Below are 24391 nucleotides of genomic sequence, written 5' to 3' on the forward strand. Positions count from 1 at the left end.
CCATTATGTCATTTTGTGATCTAAGTAAATGGATTAGGTAGGTTTATTTTACTTTTTAGAAAGCTGTTTAAATTTTTATTTTGTTTTCGGTACTTCACTAGCTCTTTATCATACAGAAAAACCCAAATACTTTTACAACTTGGGGTGGGGAGGAGTTGGGGAAGTGGGAAGGGAAGGGGAAAACAAAGGAGGGGGTACTCATCTTACTCATGTGACTGTAACCCCTCTGTACAGTATCGTTACAATAAAAACGTATCTTAAGAAAAAAATAGAGCCGGGCGCCGGTGGCTCACGCCTGTAATCCTAGCTACTCAGGAGGCTGAGATCTGAGGATCGCGGTTCAAAGCCAGCCTGGGCAGGAGAGACCGTGAGACTCCTATCTCCAATAAACCACCAGAAAACCGGAAGTGGTGCTGTAGCTCAAGTGGTAGAGCGCTCGCCTAGAGCTGAAGAGCTGAGGGACAGCGCCCAGGCTCAGAGTTCAAGCCCCATGACCGACAAAAAAAAAAAAAAAAAAAATAGAAACCCAAATAGTTACATCTTGACAATTCTAACCTTTCACATGGTTGGAAAAGACAAGGTTTATTTTTTAAAATACAAATTTAGAGGTAGCTATCTTTGATGTTGAAGAGAATGACAATAAGTCTTATTGTCATTGTCATTCTCTTCAAGGACATCCTAATTGCTTGTTTCACTCATTTTCTTTGTGCATGGTACTTTTGGTAACTGTATTTTTCAAAGGTAGCACTATTTATGTGAAGGTACTTTATGCAGTTGTCTTTTGTCCCAAGTTAAAAAAGTAAGTTTGATTCAAAGGCATATATAAACCAGCCTGTATTTTTTGGAACTAGTTAAAAATCACGGCCATGTCATGAGTTTTTTTTTTTTTTTTTTTTTTTGTATTTCAGGAAAGTTAAAGGAGGGAATATTGATGTACACCCATCAGAAAAAGCGCTCATTGTTCAGTATGAAGTGGAGGCCACCATTCTTGGAGAAATGGGGGATCCCATGTTAGGAGAACGAAAGGAATGCCAAAAAATGTAAGTAGTGAATCTACACAGAACTGATGCCACTTTGATCTTCATAGGCAGTAGGTGATCACAGCGTTCTTTAGAGATAGGTTATCTTAGAGAAATTACATTAAACTGTAACTATATTTATTCCAAATCAAATGTTCCTGTCACTACTAACTTGTAAAGTCAGTCATAAATGTTATATGTATATGGGGCTTTTCAGTTTAATTAAAAACCCTAGGTTTTCTCTTTCCTGGAATTTCAGGAAGTAGTATGACTTTCAGAAGTTCCCAGTTAGGACACAGAACTTGAATACTCACTTGAAAATCTAGTCCTCTGCAACATGTTAGTAATATCACAAGATTTTTCTGGCTCAAGAGATTAGTTTTAGTTCTCCCAGTATCTTGTGTACTTTCCTAGTTGCTGTTGTAGTTGTCCCTTGGGAACTGGATTTTTTCACTAGTCTGGATTTGTGCTGGTGATGATCTTGCCTTCCTTCCATCGCTTTTCAGAAATTTAGATTTGGGAGTCACTAATATTCTCATTCAACCCTCCTTCCTCCATAAAAAAAAAAATGAAAGGACCTAACTTTTACTTGGTAACTAGTTAGAGAAAATTCTACTATTTCCTGGTTTGTGAGTTACTGGGAACACATGTGATAATATTTAGCACGTGAAGTGTATGGTGATGATCCTCAACTGAGAGTGGTTTTTCCCACAGGGGATATTTAGCAGTGTCTGTAGATATTTTGTAAGGAGGAGGAGGGCGTGGCCATACATTGGCTAGAGGCCAGCTGACTGTTGCTAATTATGATGTACTACACATGCTAGCCACCTACAGATTCATAGTGCTGCAGCCAGGAAACCCTTGCTTATAGCAGTCTTCAAGAGAACTTGCTGAGTAGCTTAAGTACACCTTAACTGTCCTTTGTCTTTAGATTGGATGGAGGCTAACTGACATTAATAATGCATTAAAAATGAATGAATCCTCTACAATAAAGAGAGATTTTACACATGCATTCTTACACAGTACAGCACCTTTTGGTCACATTCTCCCTTCCATTTATGTTTGAGTGATTGCTTGCCAAAGTCTATATATTTTGAGAACACATAACAATCTCTATTTGACTTCCCAAGAAAAGCAGCAGATTGGATTCTTTGACTTTAGAACCTCATGTATCCATACTTCAAGACAAATTTAATTTTTAGTTCTTAAAGTGTCCTCACTAGTTTTTTAATGTAGAATTTGACGAAAATATTAGTGCTTTAAAATCTTCAGACTTTCTAGTCAAGAATTACATTCAGCAGGGAGTTGGAAACAAGAATAAGAATCTGTTCTGTGATTAGATAAGAATCTGTTCTGTGACTAGAGTATGTGCACTTAAATCTTAGCAAGAAAAGACCTGAATAACTCAAACAGGAAATCAATCCTGGCTGCCCAGGATTTGGAGAGTAATCATATTGTTGTACACAAAGAAAATGTGCTTGTAATTCAAGAAATTTTCTCAGTGGTGTAGTGGAAGGGAATCTCATATAGGATGAGAGAGGTATGAATTGAACCTGTTAATTAAGTTGGAGTCATCAAGGCTGTGGCCCAGATATGGTAAAGAAATTTTACAAGCTTGTCTTTATGAGAATTCCAGTTTTGTACAGATTTTGTTTTGAGAAACTGATGATTATGGTCCAAAAATAATACAAGTGATAAAGTTTTTGATAAATGGTAATAAGCATGAAGTGCCTAATGAAAATGTTATATGTTGATTATAGGAATGGTCCAGTACCCATACAGCTAAAATTTTCTAAAACATTTCTCAATATACCTGTATTTTTTCATGTCTTCTTAACAAATGAAGGTGTAGGGAACTGTCTGTTACTCTGAGTAGGAAAGGATGCATCAAGTTGCTACTATGTATGTGGTAGAAAACACCTAAAAGAAGCTTGTAAGCCTTTGTATATTAAAACAATAAGGTAGACTAGTAGAATGGCTAAAGTGCAAAGTGCTAACAATAGCAGATTCTGCAAGAATGTGGAATAATAAGGACTTTCATTTATAGCTGATGGGAAAATAAAATAAGCATATATTTTGCAAGAAAAGCCAAATATAGGCTAACCATATTATCTAGCATTTGCCCAGCAAAAGTCTTTATTTTTAATTGCCAACAATTGGAAGCCACCAAAATATCTTTTGATGGTGAATCTCTAAAGAACAAGATTTAGATTTTATTGGGATTAATATCTTAACTCATTCTACTGGCTTCCCAGACCATTTCCTTGACTTCTCCACCCTGGTCCTTTTACTAAGAAATCATTCAACAGGATGAAGACTTGATTGGTTTCCTCTTTTTAAATTTAAGATCTGCAAAGAAGCATCTACTTGAGAGTGTTTTGTCATTACATTAACTTTTATTCTGAATCCAATTTTTGTTTTGTCGTTCTCTCCCATATATGAATCTGTGTAACAGGCATTTGTCATCAGACTGCGCCATCTTTTCTTGGCTTGTTAGTGAATCACTTGTGTTATATTCAGATGATGGGAGGGAGTGTTAAACATTTTTGATGTACTAATTTACATGTAAATTTTATTCATCTGTTACTCAAAGTTTCCCATATAGGTCTTAAAATGCATCTCACTTTTCTTCTACTTTCTATATTCTTGCCAGCAAAGCAGTTAAAATCTAAAAATATCAAGGTTTTGTCTTGTCCTTAACTAGAAAAAAAAAAGCAGTAGGAAAGGTCAAGAAAATGATTTACTTGTTGCAGTACGAATTCAAAAATCAATATTGATTAAAGATTCATATATTTTTATATCTGAAAGGCTGCATTAGAACAGGACCTCTGAATATGCTGTCCTGCCTAGAGATTCAGAAAAAAAAATTGTTTCCTTTGTTAGCTTCTCTGTCCAAATCATAGAAAATAATTCCCTTAAATTTTCTAAGCATAATTATATGTAATACTTCATTAAGATTTTACAAGTGCATATAGACTCTGTTATCTTAATTTAAAGTAGTAGTGTTGGATCTGTGGAGTACTTCTACCATATCTGAGTTGGACTTTTGGATATCCTTGCAGTATTCGTCTGAAAAGTCTGAATGCTAACACAGATATAACTTCCCTGGCTCGAAAAGTGGTTGAAGAGTGTAAACTCATCCACCCCTCCAAATTGAACGATGTGGAGCAGCTGTTGTACTACCTACAGAACCGCCGGGTTTCGTGGTCAGGGAAAGGTGAGTGGAGTGCCAGACTTTTAAATGCAAAGTCAGAGCTGGATTACAATTTCAGCTTCTTTGAGTTTGAGTGAGGTTTATCACATGTGCTATGAACAAGTAAACTAATGGAAGAATGAATAAGCATATTAGTTTTCAGTGTGGTAGGTTTTATGCTTCCATATAAAACAATCTCATTTGTTTCATTTTACATGTAAGGAATATATATTTACCAAAATAAGGAATAAATAAGGAATCTGTTGTTGGTTGTAAACTAATAAAAGGAGAGAATTTGAAATATAAAACCTATTTTATGTGCCCTAACTAGAGTTAAAAAGTTCAGAAGTGGCACTGTGGCTCAAGTAGTAGAGTGCTAACCTTGAGCTGAAGAGCTGAGGGACAGCACCCAGGCCCAGAGTTCAGGCCCCACGACCAGATCCAAAAAAAGTTCAGAAATTTCCAAATTTATTAATGATACTTGATTTATTAGTTGAATGGATTGTTTAAGTGTTAAAATATATATCCTATGCCTTAGTCTATCCTAAAGATGTAACTATTGGAACATCCCAGTAGCTATTTGCTTTTTATTCCCCAATATATATTTGCCATTTTCCTATCCTCACTTTCTCAGTGAAAGAATTATGCAAGTAAAGTATTAGCACTAAGAAGTACTAATTTACAAAAATAAAAACAGATTATGTGGGGGGGGGGGCTTGAATTCCCCAGGTTTGCTCAGCTTGCTTGCTCACAGGTGGTCCTGTCCCACTTCAGCAATACCTCCAATCTAGTTAGTTGTCAATAGAGTCTCACAGACTCTTCCACTCAGGATAGCAGAGGATTCAATCAATCAGAGTATTGAACATTGATCCTCTGATTTCAGCCACCTTCGAAGCTAGGATTAAAGGCATGAGCCATCAGCACCCAGCAAGTTAGTATTTGTTGTTGTTGGTGGTGGTGTTTTATGTGTGGGGTTGGTGGAAGGTATTGTGTTTTCAACTCAGGGCCTCATTCTCACTTGGTTTGCTTGCTTGGTTAATGCTCTATCCTTGAGTTATTTTCTCAGTTTTGAATAGTTATCCCCATTTCACTATTTACCAAATGTATGGTTCTTCAACATTGAAACATTCCAAAATGTGATACTTCTACAGTAACATGTCTGTGCTCAAATTTGGACTGGGCTTAGTACATAAATATTAACATTTTATTTGGGATTTTTTTTGCCCAGATTAGTCTTCTCTATATTTACAGCAAATAAATACCTGTGCCTAAGAAATACTGCTAGCACTGAATCTTAACAGATGCATGTACATGTTACTGAATGAACTGAATGGCTGTACACTTAATCTTAAAAGCAAAAAAGGCATTTTGAACTTGAAGTATACTTCTTACCAGTAAGTGCTCACCTACCAAGATATAGAAAACATTATCAAGAAAAAAAATTATACAAATATTCTCAGAATAATCTTGTTAGGCTATCTATATATGAGGAGAGATAACATCTTCAAATAAATTTGAAGTGAGCAAAATCATCAATGTTTGAACTTTTGTATGTACAATAATGTAGGTTGTACAGTAGTTAAAATTAACTTTTCCTAGTGCCAAATCAGTAGTTTTAGAAGCATTTATAATAAAACACCTGTAGACTCATGAAAAGAAAAGAATGAGTTTTCAAGGAAAGTCAGTATTTTCTCTTTCCTAAAATTAAATATGAAAGAAAATTTTGTCATCATATATGGACAAAATAATTCAACAAATGTTATTCTCTAGATATTATTGTTGATGACTGTATGCAGTGCTTTGCTATGTTTAATCTATGCTTATTTTTAATTATTCAGTTTTTCTTAACATTTTAATTTGGTATTTGATATTTCAGAGCCAGAGAACCCTTGCCCTAGAGGGTGGTCCTGTATAACTGTATAATTCATTTTTTTCCTTGCTGATTGAAACTTCTCACATACTAAGTTGTCCACTTAAGGCAAAACTTAGCTGTTGAGCTTATAAGGACATTATCTAGAATGGTGGCTGTCTTCTGAAAATTATTTATCTTTGTGTTCCTTGAAAGAACAGGCTTTCTCTAGCATTTCAACCATTTCCAGACAAACACATTACTCAACCATATTTTCAATATCACATTGTTTATACAACGAGTTTTATTGTGACATTTTCGTTGTTGTATATTATGTGTTTTGATATTATTTGTAATTCATTTGCATGCGTGTATACACGCTTACTCTCTCTTATCTCCTCTACTCTCTGGTCTCCTCTTTCCTAATAGTCTACAGTAATGGATAATTGTATTATATGTATATTTATCTGCTAGCTTTAAAACCAAAATTTTGATATTTCTGATTTCTTTTAATATGCATTCATTGTTTTTGTTTTTGATTAGGCTCATAGAAAATATAATTATGCTTCTAATGAAATAACTCAGTATAATAAATGTCTCAGAGTTGTGTCAAAGCCTTTGAATATTTTATTTGGGAATAAGTAAGAATTCAATTAATATAATTTTAAGTGTTTGTCTTAATTTATTACTTTAATTTGACTTGTCAGACAAGAATCAATTATTTTAGCTTATGAATTTACCCATTACTTTTATTATTTTTTCTGCTAACTTTTAGTTTTCATATTGCTCATTTACTAATATTACTCATGTTTCTCTTTGCCTTACTCATTTACCTATTCCTGCCTTAAATTTGAATTAGGAAGGGGAAAATAGGCATACTTAGAATTTACTATTTTGGCTCTTATTGGAGAATTTATCTGTATACTTAATCCCAAAAGTTAGCCAAGGAGGATTTTAAAGTTACTGCCCAACATAAATTTTGTCATGTGTTATATATTTTATTAGTTTGTAATAATAATATAGTATCCTCCTTTGATAGCATCATTGGGATTAGCTGAATGAATTATAAAAAAGCATTTTTTTACACATGGAAAAAAGATTTCAATAAAAATTTCATTTTAGTAGCTTCCAGATATAAAGAATCAAACAGAGCAGCTGAAAGTAAAAATTTCTCCAAACTAAAAATGTAGTTTTTCTCATTTAAATTTGTTTCATTCTTCACAGAAAAGAAAGAAAAATCAAGCAAGCCCAAAGATCCACCTCCTTTTGAAGGAATGGAAGTAAGTCTATATGAATCCTGATCTAATAAAGGATTAATTGTAAGATACTTTTGCAAATAACCACATTAATAAAATGTTGAATTTTCAATGATGACTGAACTTAGAGGTCCTTGAGAAAGGTAGATAATAAGAAATTAACAATGACAAACATTGGTGTGCTTTTTAGACATAATTTTTATTTTAAATGATGTTTTTATAATAGTATATTTTAAAATACCAGTTAATGTACTTCTGTAAACACAAATTACTTAGTAATCTATGTAAAATACTTTATATTTTGAATATTTTATGGGGTAGAGAATGTGACTGTGGTAAAGTGCTTCTCTAATATGTGCAAGGCCCTGGTTTTCATCCTCAGCACGACAAAAACTAAATCAAACTCTTTATACTGATAGACAAACTTTAGAGTTTATATATGTCCCTCTTAGCCATAGTTCATGCTTTTTGTATTTACGTCCTAGTATCCAAGGGCATAAAATCTTCATCTATAAAAAGTTGGGTGCTATAAGTTATTGGTAATTTGTTAATTCTGATAGTATCACAAAGTATCATTTCTTTGACAACGAATCTGTAGTTGAGTACTTATATCTTTGTTTCAGATTGATGAAATTGCTAACATAAATGATATGGATGAATACATTGAGTTATTATATGAAGATATTCCTGACAAGGTTCGGGGTTCTGCTCTGATCTTGCAGCTTGCTCGAAATCCTGATAACTTGGAAGAACTACTATTGAATGGTGATTTGTGTTTATAAAAAGCATTCCTACTCTGTGAAGTTTGTATTCATATCTTATGTGTATGCATACACAAGTGATTTTCATGTCTTAAATATTTATATTCTAAATATGAATCATTTTATTTAGGAGTATTTTTCTCTGAGTCTCTTCCTCCTTCTCTTTCTCTCTCTGACTCTCTCAGCTTATTCTTTTCTATCCTTTTGTTATTATCATTTGTGTCTTTGAATCTAAAGAATTTCTATTGAAGGTAGGGTTTGATTGGATCATGGTATCATAGTGGGTTTTTCTAATCCATTGTTATCCATTGGAGTATTTAATCCATTTACACTAATGAAATCACTCATAAAGTAGGATTTGCATCATTTTATATTTGTTATACATACAAGATTTGTTTTATATTTGCAGACATTTTTATAATAGTTTTCTATGTGTCTCTTGCCTTTTTTGTTCTATCCCTTCAGTATTTCCTTCTTTTGTGTTGATATTTTCTAGTTTGCCAGTGTTTGTTTTGGTTTTGGGTTTTGTTTTGTTTTGTCAGTCCTGGAGCTAGAGCTGTTTTTCTCAAAGCTGGCATTTTACCACTTGAGCAACACCTCTACTTCTGTCTTTTTGATGTTTAATTGGAGTCTGAAGAACTTTCCTGCCTGGGTTGGCTTTGAATTGCAACCCTTAGCTTCCAGAGTAGCTAGGATTACAGGCTCGAGCCACAAGCACCCAGCTTCTACCAGGGTTTTGTGGTCTTGTTTTCCTGAATTATTTTTATCTGAGAGAAAAATTTCAAGCAATCTTATTCAAATTCATACCAACTTCATTTTAACAATATGCAAATATTTACTCTAATAACCCATTTTGTTCTATTACATTGTGCAAATATGTATTTGTTTATTATAAGCTCATTAATATATATTATGTAAGTACCATTCTATACATTTTTCTTATAAGGCAGATAGAAGACAACCATTGGAAATTTTTGTCTTGTCTTATAGTTACTTTTGTAGTTACTTTTGCCAGTAGTCTGAATTTTTTTTTTAATTGTGAAAATACTGTACAGAGGGGTTACAATTACATGGGCAAGATAATGAGTACATTTCTTATCAAGCATTGTAGCCTCCTCCTTTGTTTCCCCTTCCCATCCCTTCCCATCTTCCCCCTGCCTCCCCATTCAATCCTCCCCGCTCCCCCTCTCTGAATTTCTTTATGTGGATTTAAATTCTAAATAGTGTACTTTCATTTTAGCTCAATATTCCTTTTAGTACTTCTGGAGAAGAGAACCTGCTACTTTAAATTGTCTTAAAGTTTTTGTTTACCAAGCATTGAGTTTTTCCTGTTTTAAAAGAGAATTGCTGGAAATAGAATTTTTTTTTTGGGGGGGGGCGGTCATGGGGCCTGAACTCTGGGCCTGGGCGCTGTCCCTCAGTTCTTCAGCTCAAGGCTAGCGCTCTACCACTTGAGCCTCAGCACCACTTCCAGCTTTTTTTTTTTTTTTCTCTGCTTATGTGGTGCTGAGGAATCAAACCCAGGGCCTCATGCATGCAAGGCAAGCGCTCTACCACTGAGCCACCTTCCCAGCCCTGGAAATAGAATTTTTGATTGACAGGAATTCCGTTGCACTTTGAATGTTGTTATCTCTCTGCATTCCTGACTCCTGTTTCTGATGTGAAATCAGTTATTGACCGTATTGTGGTCCTATGCAGATGTCAACTTGCTTTTCTCCATCATTCTTTGTGCCCTCTTTTTTGCCACTTAAACACTATAAAGTTGTTTAGTGTTGATATCCTTGAGTTTTATTTCACTTGGAGTTTGTTAAGCTTCTTGGCAGTGTGAATTAGGATTTTTCAATAAGCAGGAAGTATATATATCTAATATTCATTAGATATTTATTCTGCCCTTTACTCTCCTCTGCTTCTGAGATTCTTGTCATGTTGTGTTTTGTGGTGCTTCATAGGCCTTAGAGACGCTGGTTATTTTGTCTTCAATCTTTTTTCTTTCTTTTCCTCACATTGAATCTAAAGTGGCTTGTGTTCATAGAATGGGTTCTTTTTCTAATTCATATATTTTATTAAGATCCCTGGCGAATCCAGGCACCAGTGGCTAAAGTTTACAATTCTAGCTACTTAGGAACTGAGATCTGAAGATCTAGGTTTGAAGTCAATCCCAGACAGACCAAGTGACTCTTATTTCCAATTAACTAGTAAAAATCTGGAAGTGGAGGTATGGCTCAAGTGATAGAGCCACAGGCCTTGAGCACGGGTACAAGGCCTAGAGCTTAAGTTCCAATGCAAGCACAGTAAACCAGACTTAGCATTGGTGGGGGGAGGGGTGTCACTCCCAAAGTGAATTTTGTACTTCTGTCTGGCCCCTTATAAAATAATATGCACCCTTTAAGACATAATTCTTGTACCTTCACAGACTTCCCTTAAAAATTTTTTTTGGTGTGTATATGTATGTGTATGTGTACATGTGCGTTAGTACAGTTTGCACTTAGGACCTCAGGCTCTGTTCTGCTTGTTTATTCATGGCTGGCTCTGCCATTGGAGCCATGGCTCCAGTCTGACATTTTGCTAATTAATTTGAGATAGTTTGTCAGGTTTTTCTGCTGAGGCTGGCTTCAAATAAATCTTCCAGGGTTCATCCTTCTGAGTAGCTAGGATTACAGGCACAAGCCTGTAATTCTTTAGAGATAGTTTTCTTTAGTTTTTATGTAAGTATAATCTTTGTCTTCTCATGAGCAGTTTGTGTTTGCAGTTTGATTTCTGAGTAGAGGCCTTATTCTTCTTCTTTGCATGCCTTGTTGTTCCTGCTGAAATGACAACTTTGGAAATCAGATTTCTACTACCTCCAAAGCTTGCTGTTGATTCTGTTTAGTGAGATTTGTGAATTCATTTCATAATGTCTATATCCTTTGTGTAATATGATCACTGAATTCTTTGCTCTAGCTTAGTGGTCAGCTGTTTTATAAAGAAGTTTTCTTACATGGCAGACAATAAGTCTCTCAGACTTTGTTGAGGGGATTGTTGTATGTGTGTCTGTGTGTGCGTGTGTATGTGCATGCACGTACTTGTGTGTGCATGTTCTACACACACACACCTTTAATGCTCCATTATACAATACTATGCCATTACTTCTGGCTTGTACATTGCCTCACTTCATTCAGAGATGAGAGCTTGGGCCTTCCCAATTTTTTTCCTGGGAAGTACACTACTCTGCACCTATGCATGGCTTTTGAGACCTCCAGGGTATGCTAGAGCTTGGTAAAGTCACCAGATAAAATGAACTAATATACATGACAAAGGGTACAGAAATCAAAAACACCAGGGAATAAACCAAAAGGGAAAACAAAAAGAAATAACTGCAAACAGTACACTAAAAAAAAAAAATCTTGGGCTGGGAATGTAGCTCAGTGGTAGAGTGCTTGCTTGCCTAGCATGCATGAAGTCCTGGGTTTGATTCCTAGTACCACATAATCACAAAAAGCCAGAAGTGGCACTGTGGCTCAAGCGGTAGAACGCTTGCCTTGAGCACAGAGAGGCTCAGGGACGGTGCCCAGGCCCTGAGTTCAAGCCCCAGGACTGGCAAAACAAAAACAAAAACGTCTTGTTTCCATTTCTTGGAGTTCATTTCGATAAGCATCATTTTATATAGTCATACGCACATAGCTTTTGAGCTGTTGTGATCCTCTGCTAGGACTATCCTAGACATATTCTAGTCATTACAGATGAGGAAAATGATGCCGCCTATGTTTCTTTGGGTCTGGCTTGCTTCACTGAATATAATTTTTCCAAGTATTTCTGTTTTCCTACAAATGGTGCAATATCATTCTTTCTGATGGAAGCATAGAATTCTACTGTGTATATATCCCGCATTTTCTTGATCATTCATCTGCTGAGGGGCATCTGCCCTCTCAAACAGATTTCAGAATTCATCTGTCTTTTCTTTTTAAGATTGTTTTTGTCAATTTTTGCAACATAGCGAAGCTACAGTTGTGTTGTTACCATCTATAGTTTCCACCAAATACCCCAAGTATATGCACAGCATATGACTGCCTCGAGTCAGAGACTTGACACTCAGCTCCCAAGAAGGAGCAGTTGTAATGGAGCACAAGGACAAGTCATAGGGGCAGTTTGGGGTGGGATGTGGGGACGTTGGGGGAGCCTCAGACTGTTCTCCTCGACTCTTGCCAGCCTCCTGGCTTGCACAGATGTCAGAGTTGTGATGCTGTTGTTTTCAACACTCCCAGAACCCCGTGGTGAAGATAGAATTAGGGCAAGATGAATCACCACAGATCTCAGCATCTTTACTGGTAGTATTGGTGTTTGAACTCAGGGCCCAAGTAACTTTGCTCCCCTTGAGCCACACCCTCAGCCTTTTTTGCTTTATGCATGCTTTCCGTGTGGAGTCTGCCATTCTTTCCCTGGCTGTCCTTGGGCCATGGTCCTCATGCTGTATGCCGCTCCCTGGCTGGGATGATGGGAATGCCTCACCGTGCCTGCCCTTGTGTTGGCTTCCTAAATGGCTGGGATTATAGGATTGTGTGCCAGGATTATACGCCTGGAATGGCGGTGATTTCTTCACTACACACTGAGAATTTCTTTAAGCCTTTAGGTTATTCCTCCGTTATGAAAAACTTCATTGTTTTCTCAGTTTTCCCATTCTCCTACAGAATATGTTTTTGGAGATCCTTTGTCTAACAGTTGAGATTTGTTCAAAGTGAGAGGTTAGGCATTTCATTTTAATTTTTTCCACATTGAATATCCATTTATTCCAAGTGTTCAGTACTCAACATACATTTTGTACAATATACCTACCATTCTATTATGGGTTAGATAATTTATGGACTAGTGCTATGCTAGGTACTATTTCTGTTTATTCATAAATCTGACTTATTGATCTCCCTCTCCATTCCATTAGTCTGTTTGATGAGTTCATACTAATATTATACTGTTAGTTATTGTTTTATATCTTGACTAGAGTTCTAGAATATGTAAGAGAAATTTGCCTTTTTCCTTTAGGAATTTGCTTATTATTATTTTCGTAAAACTGTATCCAGTGGAATATCATGAAATTTTGTTTGTCATCACATTCAATTCATAGATTAATTTTGAGTTAGATTCTTTAATACATAGGGTTTTTTTTGAAGTTTTGCATACTAAAATTTACTACCTTGACTTAAGAATAACAAATCAAAACAAAACATTCCAGTGTTCTACATTATGAATGTGTAAATACTATAAAATGCTATCAAAGGGTCTTTTTTTATTTGCTAAAATCACCACTAAGTAGTTTACTAATACAGTTAATTCTTATTTCACCACCTAAATAGCCAGAAAGCTGAAATAAACTGAATATTTAATAGCTATAATAAATGCTGATAATGTTCATAGACTACATAGATCAAGCATTCAAAATAGCTTCCTATGTTGGAAGGAAACATCCTACTTTTTTGTCCCAGTTCCATTTTCTCTTTATTATTTATTGATCAGTAGACATTTAAAACCAATCAGCATTTACAGAGAAGCAAGGCAGATAACCTTTTGTGTATATCTTCTTTTTCTTCAGAAACTGCCCTTGGTGCACTAGCAAGAGTCCTAAGAGAAGACTGGAAACAGAGTGTCGAGTTAGCCACAAACATAATCTATATCTTTTTCTGCTTTTCCAGGTAGGTATAAGAACTGTAATATACCTAGTCTGAATTGATGTGTGTATATCACTGGCTCAGTGATACACTCAGTCTTGGCTGTGCTGTGTGCTGACCTTTGAGCAATATATTACTCCTGTTGCTGATTCTCTGTCATTTTCAGTTATTCTTGTTTTTGGTCTGTATTCACTCTTGCCTCTACACACATACACACACGCACGCACGCACACACACACACACACACACACACTTGGTTCAATGAGCCAAGAGCTTGAGGATAGCTTTTGGGAGGACCAATTTGCATCCTCCTATTTAACTATGTGATCTTGGTTATTCTACTTATGCCTCAGTTTCTTCATGTGTAAAATTTAGATATTAATAGTGTCCTTCATATAGATTTTAAAGTTAAATGATTAAAATTTAAAATTCTTAGAGTATTTAGTAAATGCTTTTGTTTTATATATGCATACCTGTCCAGAAACAAGTACATACATGCTATATATTATGTGTCGGATTTAATCACATTTGTATTTCAATAATACTCTATGAATTTTGTGCATATTTTTAGAATATATATGGACACATATACATACATATGGTACATGTGGACAGTAGACAGGTATCACATCAGTGTAATTAGCATTTCTGTTTCCTTCAGCATTTATCATTTCTTTGTGCTGGGAATGTTTGAACTCTCCTCTTCCAGTTCGTTATAAACATATATTGTGAAATGTTGTAGACTATAGCAGTTGTACAGTGTTATAGAACATTATTAGGCCTTTTCCTATGTATTTTGGCACCTGTGTTCATCCTGCCTCCTCCCCTCCTCTTGGCCCTTCTATAAACCTCTAGCAACCACTACTCTACTCTCTACCTAAATGAGAACAACTTTTTTAGCTTCCACATACAGTCAAGGGCATGCCTAATTCATTTCATCCAGTTCCATCCATGTGGCCAGATGGCAAGATTTCATTCTCTTTCTGACTAAATAATATTGTATCTAAACATTTATATATTCTTTTTTTATTTTTTATTGTGAAAATACTGTACAGAGGGGTTACAATTACATGGGCAAGATAATGAGTACATTTCTTATCAAGCATTGTAGCCTCCTCCTTTGTTTTCCCTTCCCATCCCTTCCCAGCCTCCCCCCGCCTCCCCAAACATTTATATATTCTTAAGAGACATGATATAAAGAATGTCTAGCCAATTTCTAGAGACTATTACCTCTATTCTAAAAATGTGCCAACATTAGCAATTAAATATTTTGTGGAATATTTGGAATGATTATTCCTTGGAATAATTATCAAACATGTAAAACCTGGTCGCTGGTCGCTAATATGTTACAGGTTTATTTTCTGTTGTTACTTTTGTTGTTGGTGGTGGTGGTGGTCGTGGGCTTGAACTCTGGGCTTGGGCACTATCCCTCAGCTCTTCAGCTCAAGGTGAGCACACTACTGCATGAGCGACAGCACCACTTCTGGTTTTCTTGTGGTTTATTGGAGATAAGAGTCTCATGGACTTTCCTGCCTGAGCTGGCTTTGAACCATGATCCTCAGATCTCAGCCTCCTGAGTAGCTAGGATTACAGGCATGAGCCACCAGCGCCCAGTTGTTGTTAATTTTATATAGTAAATAAAATGTACCTCTAATGTTGTTACATTATTAATTTTACTAGACAGTAGACTGAAATTTCATCATAGATTATCTCAGGAGTTATAATTGTTAATAATAAAAATGTATTCAATTCTTAAAATTAATAATACTTAAAGGAGGTATGTTAAAACTTATATAAACATATATATGGTTATAGATATATACACATATATGTATAAATATCTTATACATATGTATATAATTATACTATGGATATGTTAATCTATATATTTTATACATGGGTATGCCAGTGTTCGCTGAAACTAAATTTTCTATATCAACAAAATATATGCCACTAATTATATATTATAATCTCTTCTTTAAAGCTTTTCTCAGTTTCATGGACTTATCACTCACTATAAAATTGGAGCTCTGTGTATGAATATCATTGATCATGAGTTAAAGAGACACGAGCTCTGGCAAGAAGAACTCTCTAAAAAGAAGAAAGCTGATATCCTTTTAGAGTTCTGTTTCTGTCATTTTTTTATTGTTTTTAATTACTAGTTACATTGTATGGAATCACGCAAGAATGTGTTTAAAGTTAATGAAGATTAAAACAATCAGGTTGTCATCTCTACAACCATGAATAATGAGACAGTAATTGATAACTGCATGAGTCTCAAAGTGGCTACTCTGTATTGCTTGCTCTTAGGAAGTGCCACTCGCTACTGCTGCTTAGGTTCTTCACAAGCACAAAGACTTCTTTGATAGGAATGGATACACATTTTGTGTTGAAGCTAGCCTAAGCTCCTATTTGTCGGGCAAGGTATATTTTTCTACTTAAGTGCAAAAAAAAGTGAGGATTTATTTTTTTTGTGGTTAAATTTAGGACCTGTGCTTGAAGCCAATGTTTGTTTATACCTTTTAAAATGAAAACATTATTCCTGTTGAGAGAGTATAACACATGGCTGACCTTTCATTTATGGAAAAAGTGGATCTTATTCTTCACAACATTTTTCTCTTTTAACATCTCTAGTCTGAACAGGAAGCTAAGACCTCTTAGATTGAATCTGCGCCCTTTGAATGTTCTGGGCATGTGTTTAAAGTGAAAGTTAGTGTTCTTAGTGTTCTAAGTCTCTTCACGGCAATAATCTTTTTTTTTTAATTTTATTTTATTTGAGAACATACTGTACAGAGGGGCTACAATTACATGGGCAGGATAATGCATACATTTCTTACCAAGCACACGGCAATAATCTTGTGCCTGGGTCCACTTGATATTCTTTTGAAAGTTACAGATTTCCCAGTTTACACAAAATAGTCGCATAGGATTTCTAAGAATCCAAGTATTAGATGAAATCCAAACATATCCTCACTTAGGCCCTTGGAAAACCTTTGAGAATGTGGTCAAGATGTCTGTTCTAGCTCAATTATTGTGCAGAGAAAAATTTAAATTACTAGTTAGAAAATAAAACTAGAAAAGTTGCATGTAAAACTTGAGTGCTGTTCTTCTAGATTTTTTTCAGTAGGTTTCCTTAGCTTCAGTTTGTATGTATGATCCTTAACTTAAGTTTGGTTTTTGTTTTTTTACTTGATGAAGACCTTGAAAATCAGACCTTGAAAAAGGATTATGAAAAAACATTTAAAAAATACCAGGGACTTGTGGTAAAACAGGAGCAGCTACTGCGAGGTATGAATTCCTAAACTAATAGAAAATCCAGAAAGTATTTGTTATATAAATGCTTGGTTCCATTTTTGTCACACCAGTGAGCTAGTGAGCTAATATGAGAATAATGGAAAGTTAGATAAACTTTCATATGTTTCAGTTTCTTCTATCTTTAGTTTGAGTGATAATGTTTTGAATTTCACCATATGTTTTCCCTGCTTACATCTTAACTTTGCTCTAATCCAGTGTGAATTTTTCAGTGACAATCTTCTGTCACTCAATATCCAGCTTACTTATAACATGATTTTTTATTGCTCTCCTAGTTCATGTAGAAATTTTCAAGATATTACTCTTGTTTAATTAAACAGAATCCCTCTTCCTAAGCTTTATCAAAGGATGTAAGACTCCAATATATGGTTTCATAGACATTGATAAGATGCAGTCTTGTGATGGTGACGATGATGAGGGTCTTAGCACTGACTGGTGCTCAGCCAGAGGCTTTTAGTTTAGCTCATTGTTCATTTGATAATATTTTACGCATGGAAATATTTGTTTTCTCCCTAAATATTTTTATCACCTTATAAATATTAAAGCTTAAAACTACATTGAATTTTTTGAAGATTTGGGGTTGAATACTTTAGCTCAGAATGTTGGAGAAGATGCCAGATTTTCAAAGTTGTGTGTGTATGTGTACATATGCTCTGTCAATCAAGGTAAAATACCTATTATATAATATTTAGTAACTGATGGGAATAATCAAATGAGTTTCCTCTAAGAAACTAAGCATATTTATTACAGGGATCTAAAAGAAATTTTACTTTAGAACTAGTAGACATGAACCTCAGCTATCTTGGCATAGCAGCTGTATTACTGAACTTCATATACCCTTTTCTTATAGTGACTAACAAAGTCAGTTTAAACATAAAAATAGATTTTGGTATCTCAAATATTGTTCTAGGTATGCTGTGTTTTTTCATTATAGCTCTTAACAGAGCAGCCTTTAGTTGAAATTTTATGATAACTTATTTTCTGAACATGTAAAATTATTATTCCCTGTTTGTTTTATGATTTATCTACCTTTAGTTGTCATTTGATGACTGTTGAAGCTCTAAGCTGCAAGAGAGTAGGAATCATTGTCTTATTTGGGTTGTAATATCCTCAGCACCACAGTAATGAATATTATTTATATATTCTTATATATACCCAGATGCCTATGCATGGATATATATTTTAACAGTAAAAATTACAAATTAATATAAAACCTGTTTTGAACTTTATCTGTTATCTTGGTGGATAATGATTTTTTAAATTGTTGATTCAGTATGTCACTTAACTCTCCTATTTTACTTTTCTAGTTGCTCTTTATTTGCTTCTAAATCTTGCTGAGGATACTCGTACAGAACTGAAGATGAGAAATAAGAATATTGTTCACATGCTGGTGAAGGCTCTTGATCGGGACAATTTTGAGCTGCTCATTCTCGTTGTATCATTCTTAAAGAAACTCAGCATTTTTATGGAGAATAAAAATGATATGGTAACTTTCAAAGCTTCTTTATACAGACCAGTATAGCCATATCCATATTAAGATATTCTGATTAAAAGTAAACATTTACCCTTCTCCTAAGGTAAATCTGAAAGAAGATTTTATAGTAGCCCTAACAGCTATAGCCTCTAGAAATTTCATTTTTTAAATGGTGAGGGACCAAGAAATGGCGGCTCATATTTGTCAGACTGGCTACCTAGGAGGTGAAGGCCTGGAGGGGAGGGTCTAGATGTAAGACCAGCCCAGACAGAAAAGTCTGTGAGATTCCATTTCCAGTTAAACAACAGAATGCTGGGATGGACGTAGCTCAAGACAAAGCTGAGTGAGGAAAGCACAAAGCTCTGAGATAAAGCCCTGGGACCAGCACACGCACACACATACACGCGCACAAAGTATAGAGATGGATTATCCATTTATAAAGTTGTATTATCCATTTAAAGTTTTAGTTATTTGTGCTATTGATGTGAACTACCACTGTTTTACTTTTTAGACAGATATTTAAAAATAAATATGTATCTGAAATATTCTCTCAATTAGTGTTTAAGTTATATCATATTACTTATATAATATTGATTATGTCCACATAGTAAATTATGAATCAATGCAATTATCAGAGGGACAACAGAGAGGCTATATGGTTACATAGATTGCTGATTTTTCTTACTAATAATTCTTGAGAGTTTTTCTATATTTTTGATGCATCGCTATCCCTTTTATCAGTCATGTTTGCAAGAATTTTCTTTTTTAGTGGCTTGCCTTTTAATTCCCTTATCCTATGAAGAGCATAGTTTTTAATTTTGATAAGTCCAGCATAAAAATGATTTTAATTTAGCAGAGTATTAAAAGCCTTCCTTTGTAATCTAAAACTGTCTTTATGCTTCTGCCAATCCTCACATACATTTTATGTCCTGATTCCTCAATAAATCCCTTTATTGTTAAACTCCTCTATTGTTAAACACCCGTTCATTAGCTTTTCTACATCCTAGATGGTCATTCCCTTTCTCTCTTCTTTTCTTCCCTTTTTTTTCTCCCTCCCTCCCTCCCTCCCTCCCTCCCTCCCTCCCTCCCTTCCTTCCTTTGTTTGCTTCTTTTCTTCTACATAGGTTAATGCCTTCTTCCATATTGTATCCAGAGTACTTTTGTGCATTGAATTTTTATCAGATTGTCTATTTTCAATCACATAGTACATTCATTGTCCTACTTGTTCATTCTTACTAGAATAAGGGACCCTTAAAGGCCAAGATGAGCTTGTGTTTGATCTTGTTCAAGGTCTGGTAGATAGTGGGTGGTGTTAATTATTACATTATTTTCAAGGATCAAATATCATTTGTCTTTCAGTTGATGAAGCCAGATACGGGAAGGAAGGGATCACGGAGATATTCCCCTCAAAAATTTGATCTCAGAAAACTTTACAGATTGAAATAAAACATAAAATTAATTCATCATTACAGAGAGCATAGATATTCATTAAGTAAATACAAAGGAAAGTAATTATTTGTAATCTTTTGTATCTTATTTTGTAATAGAACCTCAGTGCATTTTATCATTTTACATAGGTAGAAATGGATATTGTTGAAAAACTGGTAAAAATGATACCGTGTGAGCATGAAGATCTCCTGAATATCACCCTCCGGCTTTTACTCAACCTGTCCTTCGACACAGGACTGAGGAATAAGATGGTACAAGTTGGACTTCTTCCAAAGCTCACTGCACTCCTAGGTATGCTTTTGGAAAATTAATGACAATGAAATTTCATTGGAAAATTAAGATCTGTGTTCAAAAGCCTTCCGAACAAAAAAGTCTTCTGGGCCAAGTGTGGTGGCACACATATAATACCAGGAGGTAGAAATAGGAGAGTTGTGCTTCAAGACTAGTCCAGACCAAAGCTAGCAAGACCCTATCTCAAGATCAGCCAGAAATGGTTGACACATCCATAATCCCAGTTGCTTGGGTAAAGTAAGAGGATGGCAGTCTTTGTACCTTGTAAAATCATGCGGCTCATCTGCAAAGCAACTAAAAGCAAAAGGATGTAGATGTGCCTTGAGTGTCCGAGTGCTTACCTAGCAAGTGTAAGACCAGTTTCAATCCCCATCACCCCCGTCTCCCAAAAATGATTTCTAGGAAATTACTCACATGATACTCACTTCATTATTTGTTAAAAAAGTAGTAAATCTGAGGATATAAGATATAATACCCAATACACAAATGGATTTTTTTCTAGAGCTCAATTTCCAGAGTCTATCTTATTAGAATTATGATAGTTTACTTTTAACCATATAACCTTGAACAGGTTACCCAAAGCACTTGTTATTTGGTTTTCTTATCTCCAGAATGATGTAATAATCACCTAAAACTTAGAGAGTTCATTTTAATATTAAAGTATTGCATACAAAGTGCTTAGAACAGAACCTTATAGGCATATAGTGTTTCCTTAAGTTTTAGCTATTGTCATTTTCTTTAATGTCATCATCATCTGGTACACTGTTTTTACCCTTTGGTGAGATCGTGATTCTCTGAAATGTCTTGGTGTGTGCTTGAATGTAGTGGATGTCTCACCTTCATTCTTGTAATCTGGTAATGAGCTTGTCCTTCCATGAAGTCTAGACCTTATTTTCTCCAAGTCTGTGGCCACTGCTGCTGCTGCCACTTTACCACTAGATGGCACCACAAACCCAATTTTCTGGTGAATCCCCCCTTGGTGTATTGTCACTGTGTCTGCTCTAGGGGAAGCCCAAACCCCAGGTCTGAGCCTGGACAGTACAAGAGTCTGAAAAAAATAGTTGCTATGAGCCCCAGGCAGGCCCCTGGTGATTATCTGTGTTTGCGGCCTGTGCTGAGGTTCTTCTGATATTCTGTCACTTGGACTCGCCATGGAACGCTCAATCTTGAATTTTAAAGCAATTACTTGTTCCAATCTCTTCCTCCTTCCCTCAAGGACACAGTGATTCTCGGCTGTTTCGCCTAGGGAGGAGGGGTGTGATGAGGTTGGTGGTCTTTGGCCACCTACACTGCAGTGCTGAGAACTGAGGCTCTGGGCAGGACCAAAGCCCGGACTGGGATGGTTTGCCCACTGTTCTGGAGTCCCTGTGCCCGAGCCTGGGCAGGCAGCCCCAGGTCCAGCCCTCTGGAGTCCTCGGCCCCCTCGAGGTCCCAGGCATATTCAGACGCTCTGTCCATAGGCACTGGGTATAGTCATGGGCAATTTGGATGCACTGGTGTCACGCTCCACCAGGCTCCACCAGCTTGGCACTGAGATTCAAGGCAAAGTCCTTTGCTTATTACCTACCTGCCCCCTAGAAACTAGATTCTTCCTCTGTGCCACACTGCACAGAGTTGAGGAAGGGTTGTGAGGCAGCCCCTGGCCACCGGACCCATGGGGTCCAGAGGGTCCATCCAGGGGAACGGGTCTGGAGACGGGATGCAGAGTACAGGGTTTCAAGTTTAAGACCTGAACTTAATGGAAGCGTTCTTTTCATGCTGAGTTGGTTAGGGCTGGGGAGTATGACACAGGCAACTTTCCGTCCTGCCTTCCTCGTGCATCATTCTTTATTGTATGCTAAAAGCCATACCTGGTCCTTAACACTTGTGAGGGTGGTTCCATGTAGGAATAGCTGTTAAAATGACTGCTCTTGTTTGTCTTGGTTTGACTTTGGTAAGGAACCTAATCCCATACACAGGTCTCTGTCCCCAGGATATATTCACACACACCCCCAAACATGGATTATGTTTCTGAATTTGGGGAACATAACCAGTCGGTAGCACAGTCTTTAAAAATATATCTTTATTTTTATATTTATTTTTCAACTGATAAGATTTTTTTCCAGTACTGGGAATTGAATGAACCCAGGACTTCTCAACTGCTAGACAAACATTTTGCCATTAGAACTATGTCCCTAGCCTCTTTCAGAAACCTGAAATTTTTATTGAAAGCACCATAGCATTGTGATTAAAATCATGGGTTTTGTAAACAAATTGAAGTGCTATGTGTGTCTATCGTTCTTTATGATCATTTATTCACATTTGCAGTGGTGAGGATAATATACAAGTCTGTGAGCGAGTATTACTGTGTTCTAGAATTTTAAATGTCCACATGGCTCCAGAATCTTTAGAGCCCGTGAAGTCATAGCATTTATAACTGCTATATATTTTCCTTTGTTTTATTTTAAATTATTTATATACTATGTATGTTACATATATTAACATAATTTTAAAACAGTTTTCTGTTTTGACTCCAATTCTCTGGCCAGGACTCTTTTCCTGGGGCAGCAGTAGTGTGCATTGTCCTGCTCAGGCTCTTGCTCAGGGAATCCTCCTTTCTAAGCTGTATCCTCAAGTCTTTGCTCACATATTTCATACAAACATGCTATTGTTTCTTCCATCCTAAGAAACATTGTTCGTAATTCTCTCATCTTCCATCTATGATATCCTTTCTTTGCTCATCAGTTCCCAGTCACCGTGCTTCCTCTCCCCTTTGTACTCATTCTCACCTTTCTGTTCTCCCCATGTCTGCCTGTCTCCCTCTCCTCTCCTCTTCCTCCTTGCTCCTCTCATTTTCTTTCCCTACCCTCATTGTGCTTCACATTGCTAACCTCCACTTTGCTAAAGCCAGTGGTCAGTTCCCTGTACTCACATTGCTCAACCTATCAGCAGCATTTCCTACAATATCTTCCTCCCCTAACTTTATACATTTGTTTTCCTGGACACAGTACTTTTGTGGTTTACCTTTTCAGTGCTTAGACCTTTCACTTTCCTCTTCTGCTTCCCTCTCATCTCTCTAATCTACAGGCATAGAATGCACTTCAGGTTTTACTCCTAGAACTTTTCCCTCTATTTGTATTTATTGTCTTGGTGTCTTCCTCCATTCCATTTAAATACTCTGCCTATACTGGTAACTCCCAAGCAGAAACATAATCCCAGCTTCCTCTCTGATTTTCTTACTCAAACATTACCAGTTGGAAGCTTTATTAGCAGCTCAGATTTAGTAAATTTAAACATCAGTCTCCTGATCGCCACTCTACCTTTTCCTAATTCCAGTATTTTCAGTCTTCTTAGCTCAGTATATAGTAACATCATCTTTCTAGTTATCTAGACCAAAACTCAGGGCCAGGGGACAGGAAGAGCAGGCATTATTTTTGACTGCTGCCTTTCTTCCCAACTTACATGTGGTTTATTGGGTAATCTAGTCAAAGCTTGTCTGTAGACTATTACTGCTACTCCCTGGTCCCAGCCACCTTCCTGTTTCCTGATTTAATATTGTAGCATTCATCTGAGCTGCTCTTTGTGTTTATACCCTTGCCTCAGATTCTTCTTAACATGGCACACAGGTATCAAATTTAAGTTAAATCTCCATCCATCCTCTGGTGACTTCTCATAATGCTAGCCTGTCTCCTCACCACTGTAACACACCTTCAGGTGCTCTGGCCAAGGGAATATTGGCCTCACTGCTATTCCTTGAACGCAGCAGGTAACCCTGCTATTTCTACTGCCTAGATAGAATATGTATAGGCTTATTGCATTCTTTTGATGTGTTAGTAATGGGGCTTGAACTCAGGGCCAGGACACTGCCCCTTAGCCTTTTTTGCTCAAGGATGGTACTCTACCATTTGAGCTATATCTCTACTCTGGCTTTTTGGTGGTTAATTGGAGATAAGCATCTCGTGAACTTTTCTACATGGGCTGGCTTCAAGCCTCACTTCTCAGGTCTCAGTCTGCTGAGTAACTAGGATTACTGGCGTGGGCCGTCAGTGCCCGGCTCATCTCGAGTTTTTGTGTGGCCTTTTGCCTCATCTCTTTTGGTCTTTGATGTTTGCTAGGCTATTAAAAATGTAAACGTTAGGTCCTGATACTCATTTTACCATTTTCCTATTTCA

General features: G+C 36.3%; 1 protein-coding gene across 3 annotated transcripts in view; it reads left to right on the forward strand.

Moving 5' to 3' along the window:
• The window catches only part of LOC138818195 (kinesin-associated protein 3), a 117465-nt gene that overhangs the window by 15977 nt on the left and 77097 nt on the right, over positions 1-24391 (forward strand). For all 3 annotated transcript variants that reach the window (XM_070009153.1, XM_070009155.1, XM_070009156.1), the window contains exons 2-10: positions 909-1040; positions 4082-4236; positions 7286-7341; positions 7941-8082; positions 13639-13738; positions 15699-15823; positions 16904-17002; positions 18334-18512; positions 20078-20240. In XM_070009153.1, the coding sequence (XP_069865254.1) occupies positions 909-1040; positions 4082-4236; positions 7286-7341; positions 7941-8082; positions 13639-13738; positions 15699-15823; positions 16904-17002; positions 18334-18512; positions 20078-20240 (1151 nt within the window). The remainder of the gene's footprint in view (positions 1-908; positions 1041-4081; positions 4237-7285; positions 7342-7940; positions 8083-13638; positions 13739-15698; positions 15824-16903; positions 17003-18333; positions 18513-20077; positions 20241-24391) is intronic.

Source organism: Dipodomys merriami, unplaced genomic scaffold, assembly GCF_024711535.1.
Source record: "Dipodomys merriami isolate MVZ:Mamm:240054 unplaced genomic scaffold, mDipMer1.0.p SCAF_72, whole genome shotgun sequence".
In the NCBI taxonomy this organism is placed as follows: Eukaryota; Metazoa; Chordata; class Mammalia; order Rodentia; family Heteromyidae; genus Dipodomys; species Dipodomys merriami.